The sequence below is a fragment of the Rhamphochromis longiceps genome, linkage group LG11 (genome assembly GCF_057381845.1).
Source record: "Rhamphochromis longiceps isolate RC_006_pf linkage group LG11, R_longiceps_female_GT1.1, whole genome shotgun sequence".
Classification (NCBI taxonomy): domain Eukaryota; kingdom Metazoa; phylum Chordata; class Actinopteri; order Cichliformes; family Cichlidae; genus Rhamphochromis; species Rhamphochromis longiceps.
In genome coordinates this window covers 23377449-23402784 of record NC_140567.1, presented here as the reverse complement: position 1 = coordinate 23402784, position 25336 = coordinate 23377449, and the positions used below count along the sequence as shown (strand labels likewise).

Sequence of the window (25336 nt, the reverse complement as noted above, 5' to 3'; positions counted from 1 at the left end):
TGAAATGCAATCGATATTAAGAAACATGCAAAGTCCATGGCTCAGAGTTCAAAATAATCCTTATTTATCTTACACTGGACCTTGTTTAGATGGACTGCTGTCCTCACAGTCAGAGCTGTGTCCCTGAGATGTCTTAATTAAGGGCATCCCCTCTCCATGACAACATGAAGATCCAAGAAAGATCCAGAAAAACCTGACTGAACTGAGATTATGGCTCATTCACTACCTCCACATAAAATAATCTCATTATTTTAAACTTTAGCATGCTTACTTTGAGCATCCACCATTGTAACACATAAACAGGTTCTCTTCAGTATAGAGCTGAGGTTCTGGCTTAATAGGGGATTTTACATGAACTATAGTGCAAAAAAAAATGACTCCAACAGGTGATCATGTTTGGTTTATACATATTTTATTTGGTGTATTTACAAACAAGCACATGCAGGAGCTGAACAGTGACTGACACTAGAGGGGCACTCTATACGCAACAGTAGGACAACGGGATGTCTACGGGCTACATGACACCAGAGAGGAGAGGGAGGAACAGAACTAACTGTCACTCACACACACAAGTGAAAGTGCAGGATGCGCTGACAGAGAAGTGCTCGAACTCATCTCTGCTTTCACTTCACATACACGCACATACACACGGCCATGCGTGCATTTTCGCACACGAAAAACCCGGATAATTAGCGAGCTATTCCTTTCAGAAACCTCAAGATCAATAAATAATACATCCCATAAATAAATAGCTTTTAAACAAATGCATTTGTAATCTCACATCGGAAAGAAACAAACTAAATGTGTCTACTGATATTTTATCTGTATCTAGACTTTGTTTCTTTTATTTCTTTTAATCACTTGTGTTGGCATTTTTTTTTCCTGATAATGAGTTATGACACTGGTTTAAGTTAATGCTACTGGACTGTTGCCAGCAATCGCATGCTACACTGAAACTCTGCAGAACTGATCTTTTCCCTGATTGATCAATAGCAATGGAACTTTCCTGCTGATTGAATAGAGGTCCTTTAGCGTTAGCCTTTCCTGGCCGCTTAAAAATCGCCCTCCTTCTTTTTTTAATTTAAGCACTTATCGTTTTATGCTTCCGGTTTCCTCTTGCATGATAACATCAAATTAAAATCGACTTTATAACAAACTAAACACACTTCTAGTTGCGCATTTAAATATATGCATAGTCATAGATACAGATAACTAATAATTATGTGACACAAAACAACAGGTTTTTTTTTCTTTTCATTTAAGCAACAACAAAACAAACGAATCACTTCCACTGCTACCACTACCATTAATATCAATGATTATGATCGGCAAACATGGGGTTAAGATAAATACAAAAGCTGAGGTACGAGGTGAAGACCAGCCACCAAACCCACAGACTTGTAGCATTTATGAATCGACATCACATCTGGGGGTTTTTCTCACTGCGTTCATTTGAAATTCAGACAGTGCCGAGAAAGCGGGGCAGACTTTTGTGAGGGTTTTTGCTAAAACCCACGGAGGCTCTGTGAGATTCTGGCTACAGGTCGCTGTCGTCTATAACTTTGTGGGATATCTAAGATGTTTTCATTCAGAGCATTCGTGGTACATTACAGTGCATACAGAGTTTAAAAGGTATGAGCTCAATTTAATCATGTTATGAATATGATGACAATGGCAATACATAAAGCGCACAATAGGGAAGATACTGGATTGCATACTTAAAATAAACACATATTCATTTGTTTTTGCATGTATGACATCCGCTTCATGTTGTTGCAAATGTAAAGATGAATAATCACTCCATCAATACGGCTGCAGCCTTAAGCTGCTACTTTCTCATATTTATCCACCTTTCTATCTATCTTGGTAATATCAATCTCGTTTTATATAGCTATATATTTATATATATATATTTTTATATGTATATTTATACAGTCAAATACAGTAGCAGAAACATGTCAAACACACATAAACTAGGTGAGAAAGATGAGAGGTCAATAAGGGTAAAAGGTCAATAGAACGGGTCTACACAGCTACAGTTCACTACATTACTACGCAGTATGCAACAGGAGCTACGGCCCACTACTCCAACATGCTTTCCCCACTCGACGACCTGCAGCCAGGCTGTCGACCGCCGCCTCCTCGCGACAGATAGCCGCTGATTTGAACGCACTCGAGTGTGACAGACTGCAAAGAATTTTGGCGATCGCTTTCAGATCAGCGGCCGGCAAGCAAGGCGGAAATGGAGAAAAAAGGCATTTGAAGGGATAATTCACTCGAGGATCAAAGGTCTTCTGGTTTGAAATGATCCAAGTTTGAGTCGAGTCATTATTTCGCACCATCTGCTCAATTCCTGCTGCTAAAATCTATTAGTTGAACGCTACCAAACTGAAATGATTGTGATGGAAAAAGCTCCAATATGTTCATAACGGGGGGGGGGGCTGCAGATTGCCTCTGATGCACATAAAGCACAACAGATGGTGTTATGCCCTTAACTCAAACTGTAACCGAGCCTGTGTGAAATATCCCTTTCAGAGTAGTGCAGCCTTACCATAACCTCTCAATACTCACCTAAAATATATATATATATATATTTTATAATTATTTATTGATTTTTTTAGTGTTGATTAAGTGCAGCAGTTATGGTCACATGATGAGAGAGGTGTAGCCAATAGGTACCAGCCCCTCTTTGTCTCCCTGACGACAGCGAATCCAGTCTTGATCGACGCCTCCTAACACCACGAGCTCCTCCCCTTTGCGGAAGCTGAGCTCGGAACCGGATCCAGCGTGGTCACACAGCGTTCGCACCGACCTGGGACAGAAGACACTGTCTCAGCCGCAGTGATCGACATTTACACCAGCCACAAAGAGTAACGTCAGCGTATAATGTCAGACGGGATGAGTCACCGTTTACAAGACTTCAGACTGATAACAGCAGCTATTCTGGTGTCTCTGGTATAACCCCTGCCGCCCTTATCAGTGGGGAAAAATATTGATTTGCAAAAGAAAAGACATAAAAATAACTGTGTCACCCACTGTGACCATATTAGTCTTTTGAAACCAGATCTGGGTGAAAAATAGAGGACACTGCACACTCACAAGGCAGACAAACCCTATCATCTAATTTACTCTGGATGGAAATGTAAAATTTGACTTGAAACCAGCAATTGAGACCATAAAATCATTGGGACAACTTACTGACATCACGGGTCAATTTTTTTTGTCACAGGCGTGTAAACAATGGGGCTTCTCAGATGAGAAGAGAGCATGCAGATTTGAGGCACTAGCTTGGTATCACTACTCATACCTTGAAGTTGGATCCATCTTTCATATGCAGACTAGGATCCCACTTGTGTAAAGGTCTGACCCAAAATTACACTGCTGTCATCTGATTTTTGCCAGTTTTGGGCTTTGAGATGTTACCATTCACTTAACAAAGACAGTCTACATCAGGGGTGTCCAACTCCAGTCCTCGACAGCTACTGTCCTGCAGCTTTTAGACGCATCCTTGCTCCGACACACCTCAATCAAATGGATGGCTTGTTATCACCTTTGCCAAACTTGATGGCGTGCTGAAGAGGTAATCCAACCATTTGATTCAGCTGTGTTGGAGTAGGGACGCATCTAAAAGCTGCAGGACAGTAGCTCTCGAGGACTGGAGTTGGAGACCCCTGGTCTACATTATAAAGGCCAATATAGGTCATATAAATGTATTTAAAACTTGGAAACAGAATCAGCGCTTGCAACAGTAACAGTGAGAAAACAGCAATGCTGTGTCATTGCTCCTTATCCATCATTGCCATCACTTTATGTCTGCTGTACCTGAGTGGTCTGGGTTTGTCCTTCATCTCCAGTGTGTCGACATCTTTCTCGGACTCTGATCCGGTCTCTCCCAGAGTCTCGGGGATCTTTCTCAGCATTGGTGTGGAGCTGCTGCTCACCATTCGGGTCAGCGCAGTGACACCGGGTGCAAACCACTGAGAGGGACGTCTGAGGAAAATTACAGAAACTTGGAAAATTACAAACAGGCATGAGTCACAGACAATTGTCTTCAGAAGCTGATTTAATTTAATTTATTCAATTGATTGATTATCAGTAAAACCAATTTCTGTAGTCTAGACTACATAATAACTATTACATATTTAATGACTGACCTGGTTGGTTGTGTGTGACCTGTCGGGCTGGTGGGAGTTTTGGAGGCTCCAAAGAGCCGGCCCAGACCCCAGGGAACCTGAGTACTACCGCTGACTGGAGTGTAGTCGCTTCCTGCCTGAGCCTGGAGATCTGGCAGATCTGTGTTCATCTCATCCTTCTTCACTGCAGAGAGGCTCAACTCAGCCAGATTCTGACTCAGTCGGCCTCCCCAGCGCACCACAGCACCCCATCCTTGTTGAATTACCTGTAAATAAAAAAAACAGATAAATTAATTTCTGCATAATCACACAATCATCATTGAATAGAAAGGCAGAGGAGTTGAACAGTTGTGGCTACCTGTCCTGCCTGCTGAGCGAGGCTGTCTTCCTCAACGTTAGGAGGAGGCAAATCTTCAATTTCTTTTTCCTGGACCCACAACAGTTGAGGACTCGTCTCCTCCTGAGTGACTGAAGCCTTTGTGGGTCCAAAACTGGTATCTGTTGACGCTGCCGATCCTCCATTATCTGAATTAGTCACAGGTGATGATTTAGCATCTTTAGCTGCCTGATGATCTGGGCTTCCAAAGTCTACTTCTGAGAGGCTTTCACTGTATCTGCTGTCTGGAGTTTTGGATTGAGACCCATTTATTGCTGTCTCATTTGTTGAAAGCTGGGATCCAGGATCCGGAAAGGGAGGGCTGGGGATCTCTGGCCTGTGACTCTCTGGCTCTAAATGGTGGTGCTGGAAGAGCAGGTCGAGGTTGAAGGTGAGCAGGCTCAGAGGCTGCAACACAAGGAGCAGCTCCTCAAACAGAGGCTGGCAGGCGGTCTGCGACAGACGCATAAAAGAGGTGGGGTGGTAATAGGTCTCCAGCACATCTGAGAAAAGAGAGCGCGCGCGAGAGAGAGAGAGAGAGGTCAGTTTCAGTATTTACATTTATGCTTGTAACCAGATTTGCACCACGACATGAAAATAATGGCATTTATCGCTGCTGTCAATGTATCGTTTACAGAATCCAACTAAACAAATTCAGGACGTAAACACATGTCCACAGCTTTTACAAGAATATTCTCATGAATTCTTTTCAATGAAATTAATATGAGGAATATTAACAGCCTCTAGAGAAATATTAATGTTTACGTCTCGATCAAATGCAGCCGTATAAAAGGTTTGACATGCAAGAATAAGGTCCCAAATCCAATTAATAGTATTTTGCCATTAAGCTTCAATATTTGAAAAGAAATACGTACAAATTTCAACAGAACAAAATGCTGCATTTGAAAAATATTAATTAGTCCTGTATAGCATATACCTACATCAAGAAAACAGCCTGCTTTGATGAAAGAGTTTTTCTGCTTTCCCGCGTCATCTGAAGTGCTTCGCTTTCCTTCTCTCTGGATGATTCATTTACTGAATCAATTGGAGATCTTCGAGTTTGAGAGTTAAAAAATGTGTAAAAATGAGTCTGGTTGCTCAGCAGGTGACCACGTACCCTATGGTCAGTGTTCGGTGGCACAGGTTGAGTCTGACCCACAGCCCTTTGCTGAGTGTCTTCCCCCTTTCTCTCTCAACACTTACCTGTTTTCTTCTGTAACCTCGTCTTACAGTGTCGCAAATCACCTGCTCTAACTTTGAACTGTGGACAGGTTCTTTTTACATGAACGCGTGACTGCTCTTCTCAATCAGCCCGTCACAGCAGCTGCTGTGGAGCTCACCTTTGCAGGAAATTCTGAAGTCACTGATCAGGCAAGCGGTCTCCTGATACTCTGAGTTCATTTCATTTATTCATCAAACAGGGGAAAATCCCCTGCATTTGCATCCCCACCCTGGCAAACTGCACCCTGCTCATAACTGCAACAACTGCTAGAAGAGAGGAAAACTTACCACTGCAAGACTGAAGGTAAGACAGCCAGAAGTCAAGAAGCTTGGTACTACGAGACAAAAACAGAAAGAAGATGAGTAACGAGGATACAAAGAAGATACGTGCACAGAAATTATTATGCAGTTTAGGCCGGATTTACTAAGTGGAGCAAATTACCAAATGCAGAAATGCGCCCATGGGAGTGGAAAGTTATGTGGGTGATCTACTAACAATGTGCTAATTTATAAACAAGAATGCAGGCAGTTGATTTCAGCATTCTGCAAGAGCAGCACAAATTAGCAGGTTAAAAACAAGCAGCCTCGATGAGGGTGTAGTGAAACAGTGCAAGTACAGGTTTTACTCAAGTGTTTCTCTCTGAAAACAGTGAGAGAATTCAGGAAAATGACAAGCAGTTGGAGGAGAGACAATATCTTTAATATAAGGTTGAACTCCACTGTTAGAAATGACTGAAGACTGAGTGTGAACCTGAGGACTGAGACTCCGGTGGAGCGCAGACGAGAGCTGCGTTACTACACACTATGTGTAACAGCTGACCTGCACCATGTGTAGGAGAACACAAATCACTATTTATTGTTGGTGTCTTACTGAAGATACTGTTACTGTGCCGCTATGCAAGTGCATGATCTGCTTTTTTGTTTCCTGCAGGCTGTATGAAGCGCTAAATACCTATTTCAGTCAATATTACATATTGTAAGATGAAGACATTTTTCTAACACATTAACAAAGATCCCGTTTTCATTTCAGCTCCACATTCCAATATGGTATGTAACAGCTCTGATAGAGAGGAGCAAAAATAAATAAATAAACTGAAATGAGACTAAATGCCTGAAACACTGAAAACCATCAGCTCACTCTAAAATATAACCCTGTTGCCTATTTAACATCAGGACTCTTCAGTTCACTTCAGTTTGGTTAAGTTAGGCTCCACTTCATCAAAATACCAGTATTACTACGGACCACAAATATGTGGAGCTCAGATCTAAGCGTGCAGAGTTAAGACCGAGCGAAGAGTTACAGGATGTAGTCGAACCTTTTACACACACTCACAACTTTGACCCATCCACCCATGTCGTTACGTACTCACACTGGTATCCTGTCATTCCAAATAAATGAACACTGCTAATGCAACTATCACAACAACACCAGGCACAAAATGTAACAAGTCTTTTTTCTATGTTCAATTTACTGCAATTTGAGGTATATGAGGTAAATGAATGCCACAAAATGGTTTTGTGGTTGCGCAGAACCATTAGTAAATCTGGCCTTGTGAGTGCAATAATAAAATGAATAGCATGCTCTTAAACGAGTCGTCAGTGGAGATCAAGGATTGTTAATAGCCACTGCTTACTTCAGTAGGCCGAGGAGGAATGCGTTGAACCTGTGTTTGCTCTGTCTGAGCTGGGGTAGCTCTCCAACTCGAACTTGCAGACTGAACAAGGCATGAGTTTTAGGACCTTGGAAGATCGGTTGGGAGGAAGAGGATAAAATGCACAGAGAGAGAGAGAGAGAGAGAGAGAGAGAGAGAGAGAGAGAGAGAGAGAGATCAATGAAGGACCTTACAGAAGTGAGTGAAAAATTGCTGTGAAGCTTGGCACTCGTAGGCCAATCAATATCTGTGTCCTGGTGTTCACTTTATTCAGCATTTTAGACGATAAAATCAACAAGTATTGACTGATGTGGGAGAAAAGTGGAGACAGACGAATTGCAGAGTTTATCACTATCAACCAGGAAACCAAACCTCAAGAGGAACAACAGGATAATATCTGATTTTTAATATCCACGGCTATGATGCATGATATGCTACCTGCCCTGGTTGAAGCCTGGACCAGACTCCAAGCAGAGTTTGGCCTTCTGCCTGCAATCAGGTCACTCTGGTAGGGTTTCAAGCCATCAGTCAGCAAGCTGTGGAGGGCGGGGCAGAGGCACTGCAGCACCAGACGGCCCAGTGATGGATTTATAGCGCTGTCTCCTGATAAGGCCTGAGGAGAGGAGAAGAAAGGAAGGGAGCACGGTTTGGGGGGGAAAAAAATGGGTGTTTGGTGAGAAGGAAGATGTGCAGCGATTGGACAAGAAGATGAAAAGGATGACTCAAAGAGAGAGGGAGGGGTGGAAAAGGGGGATTGTGTGATGATGATCAACATGATGTAATGAGGGATGATTTGGGTGGTGAGTGAGCAGCAAGTTGACAAAGAAATTCTTGTGACTAAGAAACTGGGTTATCTTAAGATACTCTAGTACCCTGTTAACTGAGGAAGACTGGAGGAAGGCACACAATAGTCAAAACAAGAAGGAAGAGGGGAAATATTTTCAAAGGTACATAATGAATTTAATACACCATGAAGTTTAGCCAAAAAAACATAGATTATAAAGGGTGACTAAAAATGAAAAAGCACACAGTCCTTCTAGCTACTGTCATCAAACCAGCAGGTACTGACCTTCTGAACCACAGTCCTTGAAGAACTGAACTGGGCCAATATGGCTTCCACTGCCACACTAACTGCGCCTACCAGGGCTAGAGAGGAGAACCGGGTGTAAAGCTGGTTAGAAGAGCGTGCACAGACAAACAAACGCACATCCTGCACATGTACATCCAACCCCACCTTTCTTTTCCTGTAGGCACAGAGAGGATAGGCCAAGACCTCTCATTGGATGCTTCACATCCTCGCCCATCCAGGGTGTGTCTGTCTTCAGCACAGAGCCAGCGAATGAGACACTGCGAACAGCTGACAGCGATGGTAAACAAAACCCCAAATAAATATATATCGCAATTACTTTGTATGCAAGTGATAAAAAAAATACAAATTAACAAACTTAAAAAAAAATGAATCGCCACCAAAAGAAACAAAACAACTAAAATATTAGCATTATTAGCAGGAGCAGTTAAGCAATGAAGAAGCCAGATAGAAGCAGATGGAAGCAGTCGTTACTGCTGACGACAAACAGTGAGCGAGCACATCCTGTAGGATTACTGTGATGAGGTTTTCACAACTGGATCTGTGAACACAACTTTTTGTCTGCTTCAGGGCTAAACAGGATCCCATGCAATTAACCTCAACTCACACAAACACAGTTATACAAATACTCACATACTTAATATAGGCATACACGGAGGAACTGCAGAGCTAGGAACAAACAAGTGTAGGAACTACCACAAGAACCAGGTCAGAAGAAAGTACATCCATGTGCAAAGGGTAGGTGTAAAGTACATTTTGCTGTTTATATAAATGTATTTATATAAACTAGATCGATAAATGCAAATGTGTACAATGGACAGGATGCTGTGGATCTTAACCGAACACAGAACAAATAAAAATGAAAACTTTATTTATTTATTAGCATCACATCATCATCAAGCAGCTACTTAAGGTTCGCTTTGCATGAAATGCACGTGTCTGTGTGGGTACACCATGCAAAAACAAAAAGACGACAAGAACAACATCGGGACAAAGAGACAGACAGGTGAGGAAAGACAGACAGAGAGAGAGAGACAGTGATGAGAGTGACTCTAGACACCTTGTGACAGAAACAGCTGTTACCCTTCTGAAGGCCCTTTGCGGATTTGAAAGGACAGAGCAGATAAGACGTATCAGATGGCCTGCAGGGAAGCACCTTCTGATATATAAAACAGCTACAGTTACCTAGTTCTTTCAAATCTGCAAACCCCCGGGGCCATAGGTGACACAAGCGTGTAGGCCACCACATCCAGACGAGAGAAGAGAGACAGAAATAGAGACAGACAGAGAGATAGACAGACATGCGAGATGTCAGACAAGGAGAAAAAGTGTAAGATGTATGGAGAGAGAGAGAGAGATCTTACTCGCCACGCGTGACTGCAGAGGAGCCTGGTGGAGTTTTGGGGGTAGGGGGGGCGCCCTGGGCGGTATAGGAGGGTAGAGGTTTGGATAGTAGAGGGGAGCAGCGAGGGCAGGCAAGGTGTGCGAGCGGGGGAAAAGCGGGGAGCTGAGGGAGGAGCTTGCTGCACCGGGAGGGGGTGCTCCGGAGCGATGGGGAGGGGAGAGGGCTCCGATAGGAGAGAGGCGGGGGGGAGCCCCCCTGTGAAGAGGGCAGTTCTTAGGGTGGTACAGGTAATAGGTGGGGAGGGGAGGGAGATCTTTGGATGTCCTAGCCTTGATGCTGACCTGGTCTGTGTGTGAGAGTGAGCGCTTCTCTGAATACATCGAATCCCTAGCACCAATGCTGTTTGAATACATCATCATAACATCGATATTCTTATACGGTGTGGTGCAACCTGGAGCTTCAGCGGTGCTGCTAACAGACACGGCGTTGGCATCATTCTGCTTCTCTGAATCACTTTGGTAAAGGGAGTCAAGATTGCAGATTGACTCAGTTGCAAAGTCCCTTTCATTGGTTTTGGGATCGCTGTTATATTGGTAAGCTGAATGTGTGTTTTGCTTAAACTTATCCCCACAGTCACGTGGAGACTCTACACCAAAAGCAGCCGGGGATTCATCTTTAAACCCAGAGCTCGATTCATCTCTGTGGATACAAGCTGAGTGGACAGCAGGAGTCCACCGTGTGTTTCTGTGTGTGTCTGTGGGCCCTTGGCCTACATGACTGCGGGGCCTGGGATCTGCAAGGGGGTGGGAGTAACAGTAGCCTGGGCGAAAGGAAGGGATAGCGGTGTGGAGGAAGTAGGGTTGGGAGGACTGGGCGAGGGAGAGCGGGGGTGAGGAAACTGCTCGGTTCAAAGGGAGAGCAAGGCCAAAAAGTGCAGGAGTTCGGGTGGAGAGGGCAGACGCACAAGCATAAATGGTAATGAGGGAGCGATGATGCCAAAATGGAGACAACCGAATGGAAACAAACCAAACAGGATGGATAAGTGAGAAAAACAAGGAAGATAAAAGTAAGAAAGAGGCGGCAAAGAAATGGGAAGGAGAGAGAGATGCAGAACATGTTAGTGTCTGTTGAGAGAAAAAATGCACATGTGTATTCTAGCAGTCATCTTCAAAACACCATGCAGTATTTATTCCAGTCAAACGTCTGATTGACAGTTACACACCAACGGTGCATGGAAGTCAATGAAGAGCAATAAACACAGTCTTTCGCTTAGGAGGGGTCTGACATGACAGGAAATGACACGGAGGCTGTAAAAGAATAATTACGGAGCAGTCTCACAGCTGCACGGTAGAAGGACTCGGTCTGTCATTCACTCGCTTAATTCATCATAATTAAAATGCCATTCCTGAAGAGTCATCCTACTACAACACGTGTTAAGAATCCACGTTTTCTTTGTGACATCAGATTTCTGTTTGACACCTGAGAGTTATGAGTGATAACCACAGTCAGTGACTGGTGTTGCTAAACGTTTTGTACTTTACTGCAGTGCGTGCTGTCATCACCTCCGGATCACCTTCTCTCTCACTCTCTGCTTTTAGTTTCTATCTCTCTCTACCTTCTTCCCCACCACCCCTCCCTTCTCCACCAGTACAGCAAAAACTGTACTGCTGAGTCAGTCAACAGATAACAGATTTCTGTTCCTTTCTGCTCAATCATCAGGCCCGCCTTTGTGGAAATTCAGAGTGGCACCCCGACTCTCGTTACACTGTATTTACCTTAAACTAAAAAAGGAGCTAGAAAGCAACCATACCTTGGTTAGACTTGAGCTGTGTCTGAACTGCAACAAATACATGATACTTCCTAGTTTTCTGACCCTGGCTGGCAGTAATTGGTCCATGTACTAAGATCCACCCCTTCAGCTCTTAAAGGTGTATACACCTATCCCCCAAACCTACCTCACTGCAGTGGTTTTGAGAAAAGATCTGAAACTTTTAACCTATAAATTTTTAACCTATAAATCATTTAGAAAAAATTATCCAGTCTTGGTTTTAAACACCCTGCTGTACATGAACAACTTAGTTTTAATGTAGCCTAATGTAGGACCATATGAGCTACGTAACCTGATCTGAGCTATCTGTGCTGCAGGGAGCAAAGGGTGGGGTGTTGGGGTCCCAAAACTGGGATTCAAAACTATTAAAGAAGCAGAGAGAGAGGGGAGAAGGAAAATATTTCAGGATGCCAACAAAGAAAGAAAAAAACAAAAACAGGAAACAGGAAAAAGTCCGATTTAAAGTGAGTGAGCTCCATTATTCCTCTCCCCCTCAATCTGAAGAGTGGATGAATAATTGAATAAGTCTGTGATGACATCACACACTGATAACCCGTACAGGAAATACTGGCTGGAAAGTTTCCAACCTCCCCTTTCTCCTCATATTACCTTCACTAGCCTCACTATATTCTTCCATCTCTCACTGTTGTGTTCACATTTCTTACTCCCCTATCTAAAATCACCCTGTTTATCCCCTGCCATCGCATCATTGCATCATCCTTTTCAGTGACTCATGTTCCCGCTCCATCTCTCTTCCGTGGCTCCATTTATCATTTCCACAAATGAGTGTACTTTTTTTTTCATTTCCCTTGGCTTTCTGTTTCTTTTCATTGTAATGTCAAAGGATATTATTTGTGCATCACTGAAGAACTGAGCAAGACGACTGTGAGCGTGCCTTTTCCCCATCTGTTCCTCTCCATCATCTGCCCGTCCCAGATCTGTTCTGTCATCCAATTTGCTCTGACTTATTTTTGTGTGTTTACTTTCTTCTATGCACATGCACAGGCAGGACTGTACTTTGTGTTATTGAATATAACTTCCAATTTACTACCACTAAAATCACACTCACCTGAAGTTCTTGATTCAAAAGTCCGTCCTCCATCGGCTTGTCCTCTCACCTCCACCTCCTCCTTTAGTTTGTCCTTCCCTTCTTTTTCTTCCTTCTTAATTTCTTCCCCCTCCCACTCTCTGCCCAAGGTCCACAGGCTGCTGTCACTGACTGAGCAGCCAATCTTCTGTGATGGGCACAACTCTAGTTGCCCCCCCTCCTTATCAGCTCTCTGGAGCATTTCCTGCAGAGCAGCCATTGAGGTGAGGGCTGGCGGCGGCTGCATGAAGAGGGCCTGAGCCTGAGAGGTGTACTCCCACTGGCTGCCATCACTTCCCTCCTTATGTTTCCTCCACTTTAAGTTGTAGAGTATATCTGGATCTGGAGTGATTATTGTGGGGTCAGGATCGGGCTCAATGATCACCTTAGTCGGAGGAGAGGAGCTCTTGTTGCGGAAACGCAACTCTTTAAAGGTTGTGACCTTTGGAGCTGACCCTGGAGAGGTACCTGACGAATTGGGCTTCTTTTGGGTTTCCACATATGCCTTTCTCTTTTCTAGGGGTGGCAGCTGTGGTGGGGCTTCACACTCAGGTGTGAATGCTATCAGCCAATCAAAACGCTCAGGTTGTTCAGAGTTGGCGGGCAGAGTGCTGACTTTGAGGGATGGCAAACATGGAGGAATGGGTGGCAGAGGGCGAGGGGGAGGAGGAGGCGGCGGTGACTCTGGTGGCTCAGCAGAATAACGGGAAGCCCCAAAGCTCACATTCTTTGCTTTATCTTCATGTGTATTGCTTAAACTGTAGTACTGGTCGAATGCCAAGCCAGTGTTTTTCTTCCTTCTCCTTGCCATCTCAGTAAATGACGTTGTTCTCTGTGTGTCTCTGCCCTCCTCTTTCTTTTTGCCTTCTTCAGCTATATCTGCTTTTTGATCTCCCTCCAACTTTTCAGTGCCAACCCATTGATCTCTGGCCACCAGCTGTGTGTCAGGCTCACTTTCCTCTTCTCTGTACCGCAGACTGAACTCTTGCGACTCCAGAGATTTCGGTTTCATGAAATTATCTCCATCTCCCTCGTCTTCTAACCCCCCGACACAGACACCAAGCTCAGGGCTGAGTTTGAGGAGCTCAGCTTGGGTAAGTCCAGCAAGCATGAGCAGTTTCCGAATCTCTACATCCAATGCGTGGAAGGATGGTGGAGGAGGCAGCGCAGGTGGAGGTGGTATGGCAGGAGGAGAGGAAGAGGAGACTGAGATAACAGGTGGAGGAGGGAGTGGTGGGGGGCGGGTGGTAGGTGGGGGGAGGGACATGGGGGTCTTTTCCTGTTCGGCTTGAAGAGCCGCGAGGCGCTGCGCTTCCTTCCGTGCGAGGTGTCGCTTTCGAGGTGGAGGGATAGGAGGTGTTGGGGTGGGGATAGAGGGAGGTGGAGAAGGGGTGGTATACAGAGTGAGGTAAGGAACTGGCTTAGAAGCAGGGAGAGGAGGAATGGATGGTGGAGATGAAGGTAGGGATTTCTCACACCTAAAAGTGGTGAATGTGGGGGATGAGGAGTTAGGTGAGAAGGTAGACAATGTAGGAGAGGTGGAAACAGCAATGGAGGTGGTCTCTCTGCTGATATTTATGTAGGTGTGGAGGTCCGAGCTCACGCTGGCATGTCGCGCTGGAGGTTTTGGGGGTCTAGGTGGCGGTTCAACAGGGGAAGGTGTGAGGGAATCTGGAACGAGGGGATCTTCACAGTCTGACGGAGCGGTTAAGTCGACCCCGGCATCGGAAAACTCCTGAGATTCTCCCATCGTTCCATCATGTGTTTTATACAGCTTCCAGGGAATGTCAATGTTGCCCATTTCATCCATGACATCCGAAAGGTCCTGCTCATCCAGATCTCCAAGATCAAGTCCCTTCTCGTGGAGTCTGGCAATGTAGGTCAGTTTTACTTCCCTGTTCACCTTTTCCAAACGATCCAGGTGATCTAAGCGATCCCGCAGAACATCCCAGTGCTGTTCCCCGTCCAGATCCCAGCGAGCCACTTGGATCACCTGGCTGAACCGCTCCATTTTCCCAAATTCTCCGACCGATTCTAGAAAGTCAAGCAAGCCTAATTTGGTGACCTCAGAATCATCTTTGACTCCTAAGTAGTCAGGGGAAGGTGAGTCAAGCGCAGAAGGGTAACCCTCATCTGGGGAGCAAGGTGGACTCGGGGAATGAGATGTTAAACAGAAGGGATTTCGGTTCAGAGGGAGGGATGGAGGTGAGCGAGCAGGAGGCTTGCTATCAGGGCCTTGTAGGAGAGAGTGGTCTTTGGAGGAAAGAGAGACGGACAGATTGTCTTGATCTTGGGAAGAGCAGATGGAGGCAGATTGATCGGCACAGTCAGACTCCAGATCAGAACAGGAGCTGATGGAAGTGGAGGAAGAGGAGGTAGAAGAGGAGAGCGAGAACTCCAGGAGGGAGGGGGGACAGTCGCAGCACGAGGGGACCAGGGTGTCATCATCTTCATCGTCATCGTTATCGTCCTCTTCATCATCAATCTCAATATCCCCGCTGCTCTCTTCCTCATCATCTTCCTCCACCTTTGCATTTTTCTTATTGTCTACTTCAGTGTTTTCATCTGAAATCTTCTCTTCATTTTCCAGACTGGCAGCAGGGCAGGCAGAAATTTCCATCTGGGCCTTTGCCTGTGCCTGCTCCTTGGCCCCGGTCCCATCCTGCCTCAGGGGCATCGGGGCCGGTGGAGGCGGTAGCTGCAGTTGATGTCTGAGGGAGATGGTGTTGTTGTTGTTGTGGTTGTGGTTGAACATGCTGTTGTTGTCCTGCGGGGATCGGCCATCACAGCATAGACACGGGAGGCTCGGCTCGTTGCAGTTCGGGTCAACAGGAAGAACCGAGGGAAGCGGAGGAGGCGGATCCGCTGCGGGTACAATTTGAGTTGCTGCAGATGCACGGGCATTCTTGGGTTTGGGTTTAGCTAGTTTAGAGACAGTAGAACCCTGTTTCTGTGAGCTTAACCTGGACTGGCTTACTGGAGCTCGAGGCTGTACGCCCACTCTGGTCCTGGAGGGAGCAGTGGGACCCTTGGTGGCCCGGCGTGGGGACGGCGTGGTGATTGTGTTCATGTTTTTATCCTCCCTCTGAAACCCAGGGCCGTGAGACTTTGGTGCAGCTAAGTTATTGGTCCGTCTGCTGACGTCAAAGCGCCGCGGTTTCGGCGGCTGAGAGGACTGCATTGTGGGAATGGGACTTTTTTGGATATTCTGATATTTCTGTTGCTATGGAAACAAGTATTGTAGAGCCTCCAAACTATGACGCGCCGTGACAGTCACATCTTGGCGTGACTCCCAAGATCCTGTAACATCAAAGAAGACACACAGTGAATAACAAATACAAGCTGCTTCTGCTAATCGCAGAGCGATTTCTTACTCTACACATGTTTGCATATTAGGTTTAAGCTTTGAAGCGAACCCATCATCGAGACTATTCATTAAAAGGCAACTGCTTTTGAGGGTTTTCTGTTCTGTAATTATCACAGCCCGGGAAGTCACACACTGTGACTCACAGTTAGAGTAGCACATTGTCAAGCATTGCCCCTTAAAATAAATACGTTGAGAACTCTTAGTAGTTAATTTTAATTCCTCTGTGTGTGTGTGTGTTGAGGTGGGATTTTTTCTTTTAGTATTAAAGGTGAGCATACCAATCCAAACAATAAATGCAAAACCAACCAAAAGTAAAAAACAAACAAACAAATAAAATATTTAAAACCAGGTGCAGCAGATTACACTGCTGTGTAACACGGTGTTAAATTATAACTGTACACTTTCACACAAAGTCTGGTTTGCATTGTTTGAATTTTTATTATTATTTACTCCATCCTTTCAAGCATTTATCAAATATATTCACCTTAAACAGGTCAAATAAAGGTTAGTTTTTCCTGCAGGAAGTCAAACAAATCTGCTAACACATGCAGAGCAACCAGGATCATTACAGGTTTGATAGAAATATATAAGCCGGTGTGATGGTACTTAAATATAAGATTTGAAAACTAGATATCCAAATGCCATTCTGTCCTATCGTCAAAAGAATATATGGAAAAGATTTGCTCTTTCCATCCCACAGCCTCTCCAGCAGTCAGTTTCACTGAAAGTGAATCAGCAAGAGTCATAATCAAATAATCATTTAACCCTGTGAGGTCTTAGTCATCATTGATAAGCCCTGACCATATGCTGTGGATACAAATCAAAGGGACTTTTTCTTGAGAAAAAATGCAAATAATTTTTTAGACTTTTTTTATACTGGCAAACTGGCTCTCTAATGTGGCAGTGGTTTACATCTTTGCCTAAAAAAAAATGAAAGATTTCCGGTTTGATCCTGGAAGGAAATCTGCCAAATTAAACATGAAGAGCTACTCACTGTGTCGGCCCCTTGTGAATGAGAGAGCAGCTAAAAGTAGCTCTATTATTTAGACTAGCAGAATTATTCTTAAAGCCAAAAATTAAATATTCTGACAGCTTTAGATATTAAATATTATATAAATATATTTAGATATTAAAATATAAAATATTCTGACACCTTAGGAATAAGATTTAGAGGTACTATGGTAGGTACTGAGACATCTAAAGACCACAGCTGGGACTCATCTGTTTGGAAAAATGTAGCCCTAACATATAAAATGTATGTTAGGGCTTAAAATGACTATTAATATGATCAAAAATATTATTCAGATCTGGGCACCTGTCCAGAGTGAACCCTACAATATCTGGGATAAGCTCCAGCGTCCCTGGGAATAATAATATCCACATAAACAAAAAATTACATTGTCATAATGGTGAGATGATGCAAACGGTGATAATAGTGTAATACAGAAGGTGGTGTCTTCCATACAAAATTTCGAATACTTAATTCCTGCAATCTTGCAGCTAAATAGATACTTTTAGAGCTTCTCTATTTGTATGCAGTGCTTCTGCAAGATACCTTCACGGCTCCTTTCATCTGCTGGTGTCACACAACACCCAACTATTCAAACACCCACCCACACACATGAAATGATTCTCCTTGTAATAATAATTGTCAGCTAATTTATAGTCTGATAACTGTCATCAGTTATGCTCGTCTTCACTGGGCTATGATATTCATGGAAATCTGGATCAAAAGAAACAAATCGTAAATAACAAAGAAAACACACATACATTTAAGTGGAGCATGAAATAATCACTCAGCGGTAGAGAACAACACCCAGTCTGCTTTTTAAAAGCCCATCTACTGAAGGCTATTGCTCATATATTCCTCCACAGTGCCCTTCACATCACTGAAGAATATAAATCACTGGAGTGCCTGTTTACACTGCTGGGCCTCCGTCGGGATGGCCCTTAGCAAACTAAGCCTTGAAATAAAATATAAAACACAGCATACCGTCATATGTAATGCAATCCGTCCTGTGCTCAGAGTTTAACCCTGTATCTATTGATCCCACAGAGCTGATGGAGACAGGGGTGGATGGGTGGAGGAGGGAGGAGGGGAGTACCTCCAACCCGCATCGCTCTGATAAACGGGCCCATACGCCCCTATTACAACTCAGACAAAAACCATCATTTTCACACTACAATTAGAACAGACAAAACAGTTATTTGCGTATTTACGCAAAGCTATCTAATCCGACAAATGCCACCGCGAACAGAGGAATTTATTGTCTTATCCTACGCAGTCTCGGGGGGGTAAGAGGAGGATTTTCTTACCCGATCGTCTCATGCAGGTTCGCTTGAAAGACATCTACATGCACGATAAAGCTGATAAAAATGCACTTGACTCACATTCAGATAAAGATGGATGAAGGTCTCCATCTCGTCGGGCTCTCTCACATCCCCAGTCCGTGAGAATGTGAATCTCGAATAGCCTCAGCATCTGTCTTCTCGCGAGCATCCAGAAATCCCCCCACCTCCCCCGATCAAACCACACCCCTTACCCCTCGCCTTATCATCACATTCAGTTAATCTATAGTCCTTTTTAGCTTTGCCTCCTTAAAATAATGAGTCTCAAGTGTTCACCGCCCAATTATCATGATTTATGCATTTGGTGATTTCTTTAACAGAAAATTAACTCATATAAAAAAGTCATATTTAATTGCGTTTAACTGCAATTTAAATACATATAGAAAAGGACAAAATTATTATCCTCTCCCAACACACACACACACACACACACACACACACAATTATTTCTATTTGTACATAATAACAAAATTATTTCAGAAACAAATACCATGACCAAAATTATTAGCCCGCTGAAAAACGGATCTTTTTATTGAGCTATATCATGAACCACTGCTGTGCAATGACATGCTATTATTTTGTAGTGCTCAAAGCTCAAGCTGACGGTTATCCTCCAAGTTAAACACAGTATAAAAATGTCAGCAAGGGTTTGAGTCGTCACTTGAGTAAAAATCATGCCAAAAACAGAAGATATCAGTTATGAGTCGAGAAAAAGACTTATTCATGCTGATAAAGCAGTAGATGGATATAAAACAGTATCACAGCATATCCAAGTGTCAAGAACTGGAGTGAGAAGTATCATCAAGAAATTCAAAGGGAGCCACACAATACAGACCAAGTCTCGTAGACGTAGGAAGCAAAAGATTTCAAACACTCTGGAAAGAAAAACTGCGAGAAATTTTGAAGTCAGACTAAAGTATGCTAAATATGCTGAGTGCTTTCCTCAGATGAGCTGAATCTAGAGCAGGGATGCTGCTTATGTTTGGAGAAAGAAGGGAGAGAAATACAACCCAAAGAACACCCGTATTGGGGGTACATCATGGTGGGGATGCTTCAGTGCATTTGGAATTGGGAATCTCATGAAAGTGGAAGGAATCACAAAGAAATAAGGATATGTGAAGATTCTGGAAGAAAACCTCAAGCAGTCATCGCTTTGTTTTCCAAGGTGACAGTGACTTAAAACATTTGTTGCCTCTGTTGAAGAACTGCTTCCAGATGGCCAAAGTGAACATTACAGACTGGTCTGCACAAAGCCCTGACTTTGTAAATCTGTCGGGAAGACCATCAAATCTGGAGGAGCTTGAGAGCTGGGCTGAGATTGCTCAGACGTATGTGAGGCTTTGTGAAAACTAGAACTGACTACAGGCTGCAAATTGGACACACCATTGACTATTAGCATCATGGTGGTTAATAATTTTGATTTGTGTGAGGAAAGTAAAATAACGCAAGCATACAAAATAAAACCAGGATGTTTGGAAAAGCTGTGCTAAAAAAAAAAAAAAAAAAAAAAATCCTGTCTCTTTAAACAACATAACACCACACAAAAAGATGAAATGTACACAACCATGTTTGTTCATACACTATATATTATTTATTAAAAGCAATAAATTCTTGGCTAGTACGGACTTTAAACACTATAAAACATATGGAACAGTTTGTCAGTTTTCATCATCTGTCCTCTGCCATCAGCATTCACCCATTTATTATGCAATCAAAAAAACATTAATCCATCATCCCTCTCATGTGTTCCTCAGTTCAGGCACACTGAAGTTAAATCAGACCCTTTGTGATTCACTCCAAAGTTATCCTTCTATCAGTCAGATTCCTCTGACAGAGGACATCGTCTATTAAACAAAGTCCTGACTGAGTTACACTGCTGAAGTCTGAAACACTTTATTTAAATAAGTGAGGACCTGCTTGTGCGTATTCATAAGAGTCACCAGACTTGTGTATTTGATGCTGTTAACATATTTTCTACAAAGCAGCAAGCCCTCTCACTTGTTTCTCTTGTAGATTTTTTGGGCAAAATTGAGGAAAACAGAGTGAGGAAGGTTTTGTGCGTGGCTGGCGATGAGTTTCTGGAGGCGCTGGTAGCTTTCCTCTTCATATTTTTGGTACAATGATGGCATCTGCAGGCTGTTGTACAGTGCTTTGACCTTTTCCACACTGGCTTCATCATGTTGTCCATAACATCCCTGAGGAGGAGATCAAAATGAACTTGTTAACACTAACAAATGACTCTAGTCATGAGTCTAAACAAGGTGGGAACAGATGAACGTCAAAGAATTAAAGGTGTAGACGTTTTAATACCGACTTAAACTGTACCAATGATCACATACGTCAGGGGAATTTTCTGGATGCCCAGAACATTGAATATCTGCTAGTAAGAAAAGTTAAGGGTAAGATTAGCAATTTTATATCATATGACGCAAACAGAGCTGAACCACTACTCCACCAGAAACTAGTATTGATTTCTTATAGAAGACGCAAGCCAGCAATGCGAGCTTTAGAGCATAGAGCTGCATAACTGCCAGCACTAAATCAAGTTGCTGTGTAGTTTGTTGTAGTTGGATGTATCTCAACTTGTTGTACAACAAGCAGACAATAGAGTGTAACCGTTGACTGGTCTCTATGGCATGTGACTGAGGCCCTAGCAACATCTGGCGATGCCAAGGACTAATTTCTGCAACCAGCTGACATGAATAATGAAGCTACCCCGGCAGCAGATCTAGATGTTTATTCTATCCTACTGCAGAGTCTAACGACAGTATACACAAACAGTGGTTACTCTCTTGTCCGTATGAAAATTCTCTCTAGATGAGATGCTATGTTAACTCAAAATCCCCCCCTTAATTACAAAGTAATATTACAAGAATGTAAGGGACAGGGCTAGATAGAGAGATTGCTACTTTCTCTGCAACATAATGTATTAATACGGTTAATATTATTATTTTGCTCATTATATCAGTTGATTTAAAAACGAAAAGTTTTAAAACTAACAACCATACAAATGCACATTTAAAGGATAAAAAACAAGAGCACGTACAGCTAAGCATCATCAAAATGAAAATTCTACACAGTGGCAACCCAACTCTGCCACATATTTATAAATTTTACGTGATCAGAAGAGAAGCATTTATTTAATGAGGCCCAACCTCTAGTTCTTCTCTCTGCTTAGGAGTCATGATTTCCAAGGCTGTCACAACCAGCCAGCTGCATTTGTTGTCCTGAATGTCTGTGCCAATCTTTCCTGTCACAGCAGGGTCACCGTAACAGTCCAAGTAATCATCCTGTGACAGAATACATCAGATGGTCATTAAAACAGAATAGTCAGCAGCGTATTATGCAACACGTGCAGCTAACGAATGGGAAATATTATGCTATGAAGGTCAATGATGAGGAAAAGTAGCTACTTGTATTTGAAAGAACTCCCCCATCTCAAGTAAGATGTGCTTGGCGTTGCTGTGCTCTTCTTCACTGTTGATTCCTGCCTGGAAAAGAAAAAAGGTACAAAGAGTGTTTTAAAGCTGTATTATTTTACCTCCATTTTTATGCAACATGAAGTTGACACACTCACCATATACATCGCAGCTGCCACTGGGAGGTAAAATGAATAAAAGGCAGTCTTGTATTTTACGATTGCTTTATACCTTAAAGACAAAAAAAAGAAAAAGAAATAAATACTTATTGCAATAAACAACACTCATCTTTCAACACTCTCTCCCCTTCTGACCTTTCGATGGTGAATCTGTTGAGGTCAATTTGTCTGGGTGGAGCAGTCATGAGATCCAGAGCCTGACCGAGTTCTGTCTGGAAAGTGACCTGAGGGGAAAAGAAAGAAGAAAACACACAAGGTAAGTAAAAACTCACAAGTACTTGAGTTTCTGAAATAACTGTTCGGTCACTTAATAAGCAAATGTTTTGACAGCTGATGAATAATTTGAGAGATTTTAATTAAAGAATTAGGAAACTGTGTTGAAAATTTTGTGGTTAGTTTGTATGACAATCTAAATATGCAGGCTGATTAAATTGGTTGGCTGAACAAAACACACATCAGCAAGATGACAGTGTTGGCTTGAGGAAAATGTTGTAAAGGACATTTTTTCCTCTTCCCTCTATGGCAGCTGGGAAAGGCTCCAGCCACCTCCCCACTGCCACGAACGGGATAAGCGGTAAAGAAAATGGATTGAAGGATGTTTTGCATTTTCTGAGGAGTAGTTTGTGGACAGTGGACAATGCTGAAGATGACTAAGTGTTGAGCCGGATTTAACTATGCAATAATATATTGCTCAAGCTGGACATTTGAGTGAAATCATGCGTAACCACAGTCATAACCTCTTCAGCAGTCTCTCAGTTGGCTTTTAAGAGCCGTTACTGCATACATTTTACGAACGAAGTGATGAATTTGCTGCCAGATGCACAAGCACACTTTCAGCCAAGAAGACTCACTTCGTTGAACAGCTCCAGGAGGTGAATATAGTAGGGCTGATCTCTGCAATATCTGCGAAGCAGTCTGTAGATTGACCCCTCTAACAGAAAGGAATCATTAATGGCATCCAGACCTATACCATCCTAAAAAAAACAAAAACAAGCAAACCAATAGGTAGGATTTATATAGGTAACCAGAGGGAAGTGGGAAAATAACCACAGCACAAACTCATACTAGTCTCCTTTTCTGGAATATATTAAGTCTCACCTTCTTGTACCAGCAGGGTTGCCCTCTCCGAGTGACAGATCCATCCATGATGTCATCTGCCACGAGGAAAAACGCTTGAAGCTGCAAGTATCAGACACACAGCGGCAACACCTAAATTAGAAAACGTAGCACTTGTGCAAAGTGTTAAAAGCTACAGTCAAGAGTCTGCTCGTGAGAGAAAGTTTTAAAGACACACAACCTGCATATTCCAGCTACCTTCCTGTCAATTTAGTAAAATCCAGCCTCAACAATGATTAAAGATAAATCACGATTAAACATGATTGCAGATGAGGATAGTGTAAAGTTACTGGTTAAAGTAGTAATGATATTGTTTGTACTGCTTATTGTGGTCCCAAGCCCCTACTGAAGATTGCAGACTTTAAAGGAGGTCATAACTATGTAGTGCAATCTTTTAAAGCAGCTTAACATCTTAATGCTTAATTAGGTTGGAACAGAATTAAAATCACCTGTGACCGACACTGACTTTTAATGGGTAAAAAAATTAATGAAATACGGTCAGACTTTTAATTTAGCACGCCATACCAAACCCTCACCAGTTCAATGCACCAGCCGACCAACAGAGCCCGCTGCACGGTGTCCTGGGTAAGCTGGGAGGGCGGGACAAGCTCCCTGAGTGAGCCAATCACAGAAAGGCCTCGGTTCCTCTTTCCTCCAGGAGTGTTGTATACCAAAACCTCAAACAAAAACACATATGAACATCTACATATCATTGTCCCCCTCTGCTAAATGAAAAAAAGAGACCAGTCATACATACTTACCTCTCTCAGTCTTTTCAATGCGTCTGCCAGCACGGGATCTGTAAAGTCTCTCTCTGTGAGCTCTGTGACGAGCTCCTCAAACTGGTCTTCAAACAGCTGAGGGTCTGAAAGCAGAGCCTTCTTGTTGTGCGTCCCATTGCAAACTCTGTCTCCCTGCAAAGACGAGATGCACAGCAGGTGAGAGGTGTTTCTTGGCCCGAGGGGGGACACGGTCAGCCAAACGGTCCGGATAATTTTATGGGCACTGGAGACCCAGCTCAGCAAGCGTCTCATTACCCTTCAACCGTGCAATTGTGCCGACCAGTAACAAACGTTTCTATAGGTAAAGGTAAATCACATGGTTGCTCCAGATGAGGATCAACCAGGTGACTGTAACACTACCAGGTTACTTTAACACTACTAGGCAATGGTCTATCCGGCAGAGTGGATTAAGCTAAAGAGAAACTATTATTAGCTAGCTAGTTCCGTTATCATGAAAAGAAGCGTTTGCTGACTTTAGCTTACATCGTTTTCCTTCATTCACTCTGCCTTCTAGGCTAGTTATAACATAACGAATGAAAATGTTTCTTATTCATACAAATGCCTTTACTCACCATAATAACGCCGCCCTGTAATCCCAGACTGCACGATGTAATACAGTATAAAATGCCGGTCTTCACTTTCTCAGTCTTGTCAAACTGGAGTCTGTGAACGTCTCCTAAAACCAGGATATCAGACTGTAGTTTGCTATCACGCTGCTGTCTGTTTTATTACACCGCAGTCGAACTAAATGTCCCAGTGTTCCTTGCGAGTGGTTAAATATGGGCGGAGATTTTAAAAGGCTCCATTTGACATTAAGGGGTTTCATTGGTTTGGTGCATCGAACCAGGATGGGCTTTCACAATGGCTAACCAATAGGACTTGAGAAGAGGCGGAGCTTAAGTGGGGTGGCAAGAGTGGAGAGAGGAGTATGATAAAGCAAATGAAGAAATTTCTATACTGTATTATAGTACACAGTAGTATACAGTATATAAGAAAATTATATGATCCTATTCAGTACATAGATAATTTCTATACTGTATTTTTAAAATAATATATTATATCCTAGTTTGTACTTATATACAACACAGGTATTTTACAGTGTCTTGAGCCACTCCTCATTTCTTTCTATTTTGCTTGCATGGAGCAAGTAATTTTTTAAAGTGATCTTGAGCAATAGCTGAAGCTTTTTTAAAGGTTTGTTTTTCCTTGGACATTGACCACCTTTTCATTAATTTTCAGTCCAGTCATTGTATCTTGCCATTTTGAGATTATTATTATTATAAGTGGGCGATTGTGGCTCAAGAGTTGGGAGTTCGCCTTGTAATTGGAAGGTTGCCGGTTCGAGCCCCGGCTTGGACAGTCTCGGTCATTGTGTCCTTGGGCAAGACACTTCAC

General features: G+C 43.1%; 2 protein-coding genes across 4 annotated transcripts; both read right to left on the bottom strand.

Moving 5' to 3' along the window:
• Positions 1–395: 395 nt before the first annotated feature.
• rusc1 (RUN and SH3 domain containing 1) lies at positions 396–18608 on the bottom strand. Of its 2 annotated transcripts, XM_085423032.1 has the most exons (12): positions 18488–18608; positions 12712–16029; positions 9834–10712; positions 8617–8739; positions 8452–8528; positions 7821–7995; positions 7365–7470; positions 6019–6065; positions 4492–5012; positions 4155–4399; positions 3823–3990; positions 396–2812 (listed from the first exon to the last, which is right to left on the bottom strand). In XM_085423032.1, the coding sequence occupies exons 2-12, from the start codon at positions 15908–15910 to the stop codon at positions 2647–2649; spliced, it is 5706 nt and encodes a 1901-aa protein (XP_085279158.1). In that variant the 5' UTR covers positions 15911–16029; positions 18488–18608; the 3' UTR covers positions 396–2646. The 2 variants fall into 2 exon arrangements, with proteins under 2 accessions (XP_085279158.1, XP_085279159.1); XM_085423033.1 differs by lacking the exon at positions 9834–10712.
• Positions 18609–20013: 1405 nt separating this feature from the next.
• Positions 20014–24685, bottom strand: fdps (farnesyl diphosphate synthase (farnesyl pyrophosphate synthetase, dimethylallyltranstransferase, geranyltranstransferase)). Of its 2 annotated transcripts, XM_085423028.1 has the most exons (10): positions 24514–24685; positions 23921–24073; positions 23696–23836; positions 23142–23222; positions 22895–23017; positions 22179–22267; positions 22023–22095; positions 21859–21936; positions 21601–21735; positions 20014–20640 (listed from the first exon to the last, which is right to left on the bottom strand). In XM_085423028.1, the coding sequence occupies exons 1-10, from the start codon at positions 24514–24516 to the stop codon at positions 20440–20442; spliced, it is 1077 nt and encodes a 358-aa protein (XP_085279154.1). In that variant the 5' UTR covers positions 24517–24685; the 3' UTR covers positions 20014–20439. The 2 variants fall into 2 exon arrangements, with proteins under 2 accessions (XP_085279154.1, XP_085279153.1); XM_085423027.1 differs by lacking the exon at positions 24514–24685 and having other exon boundaries at positions 23921–24353.
• Between the last annotated feature and the right edge of the window lie 651 nt (positions 24686–25336).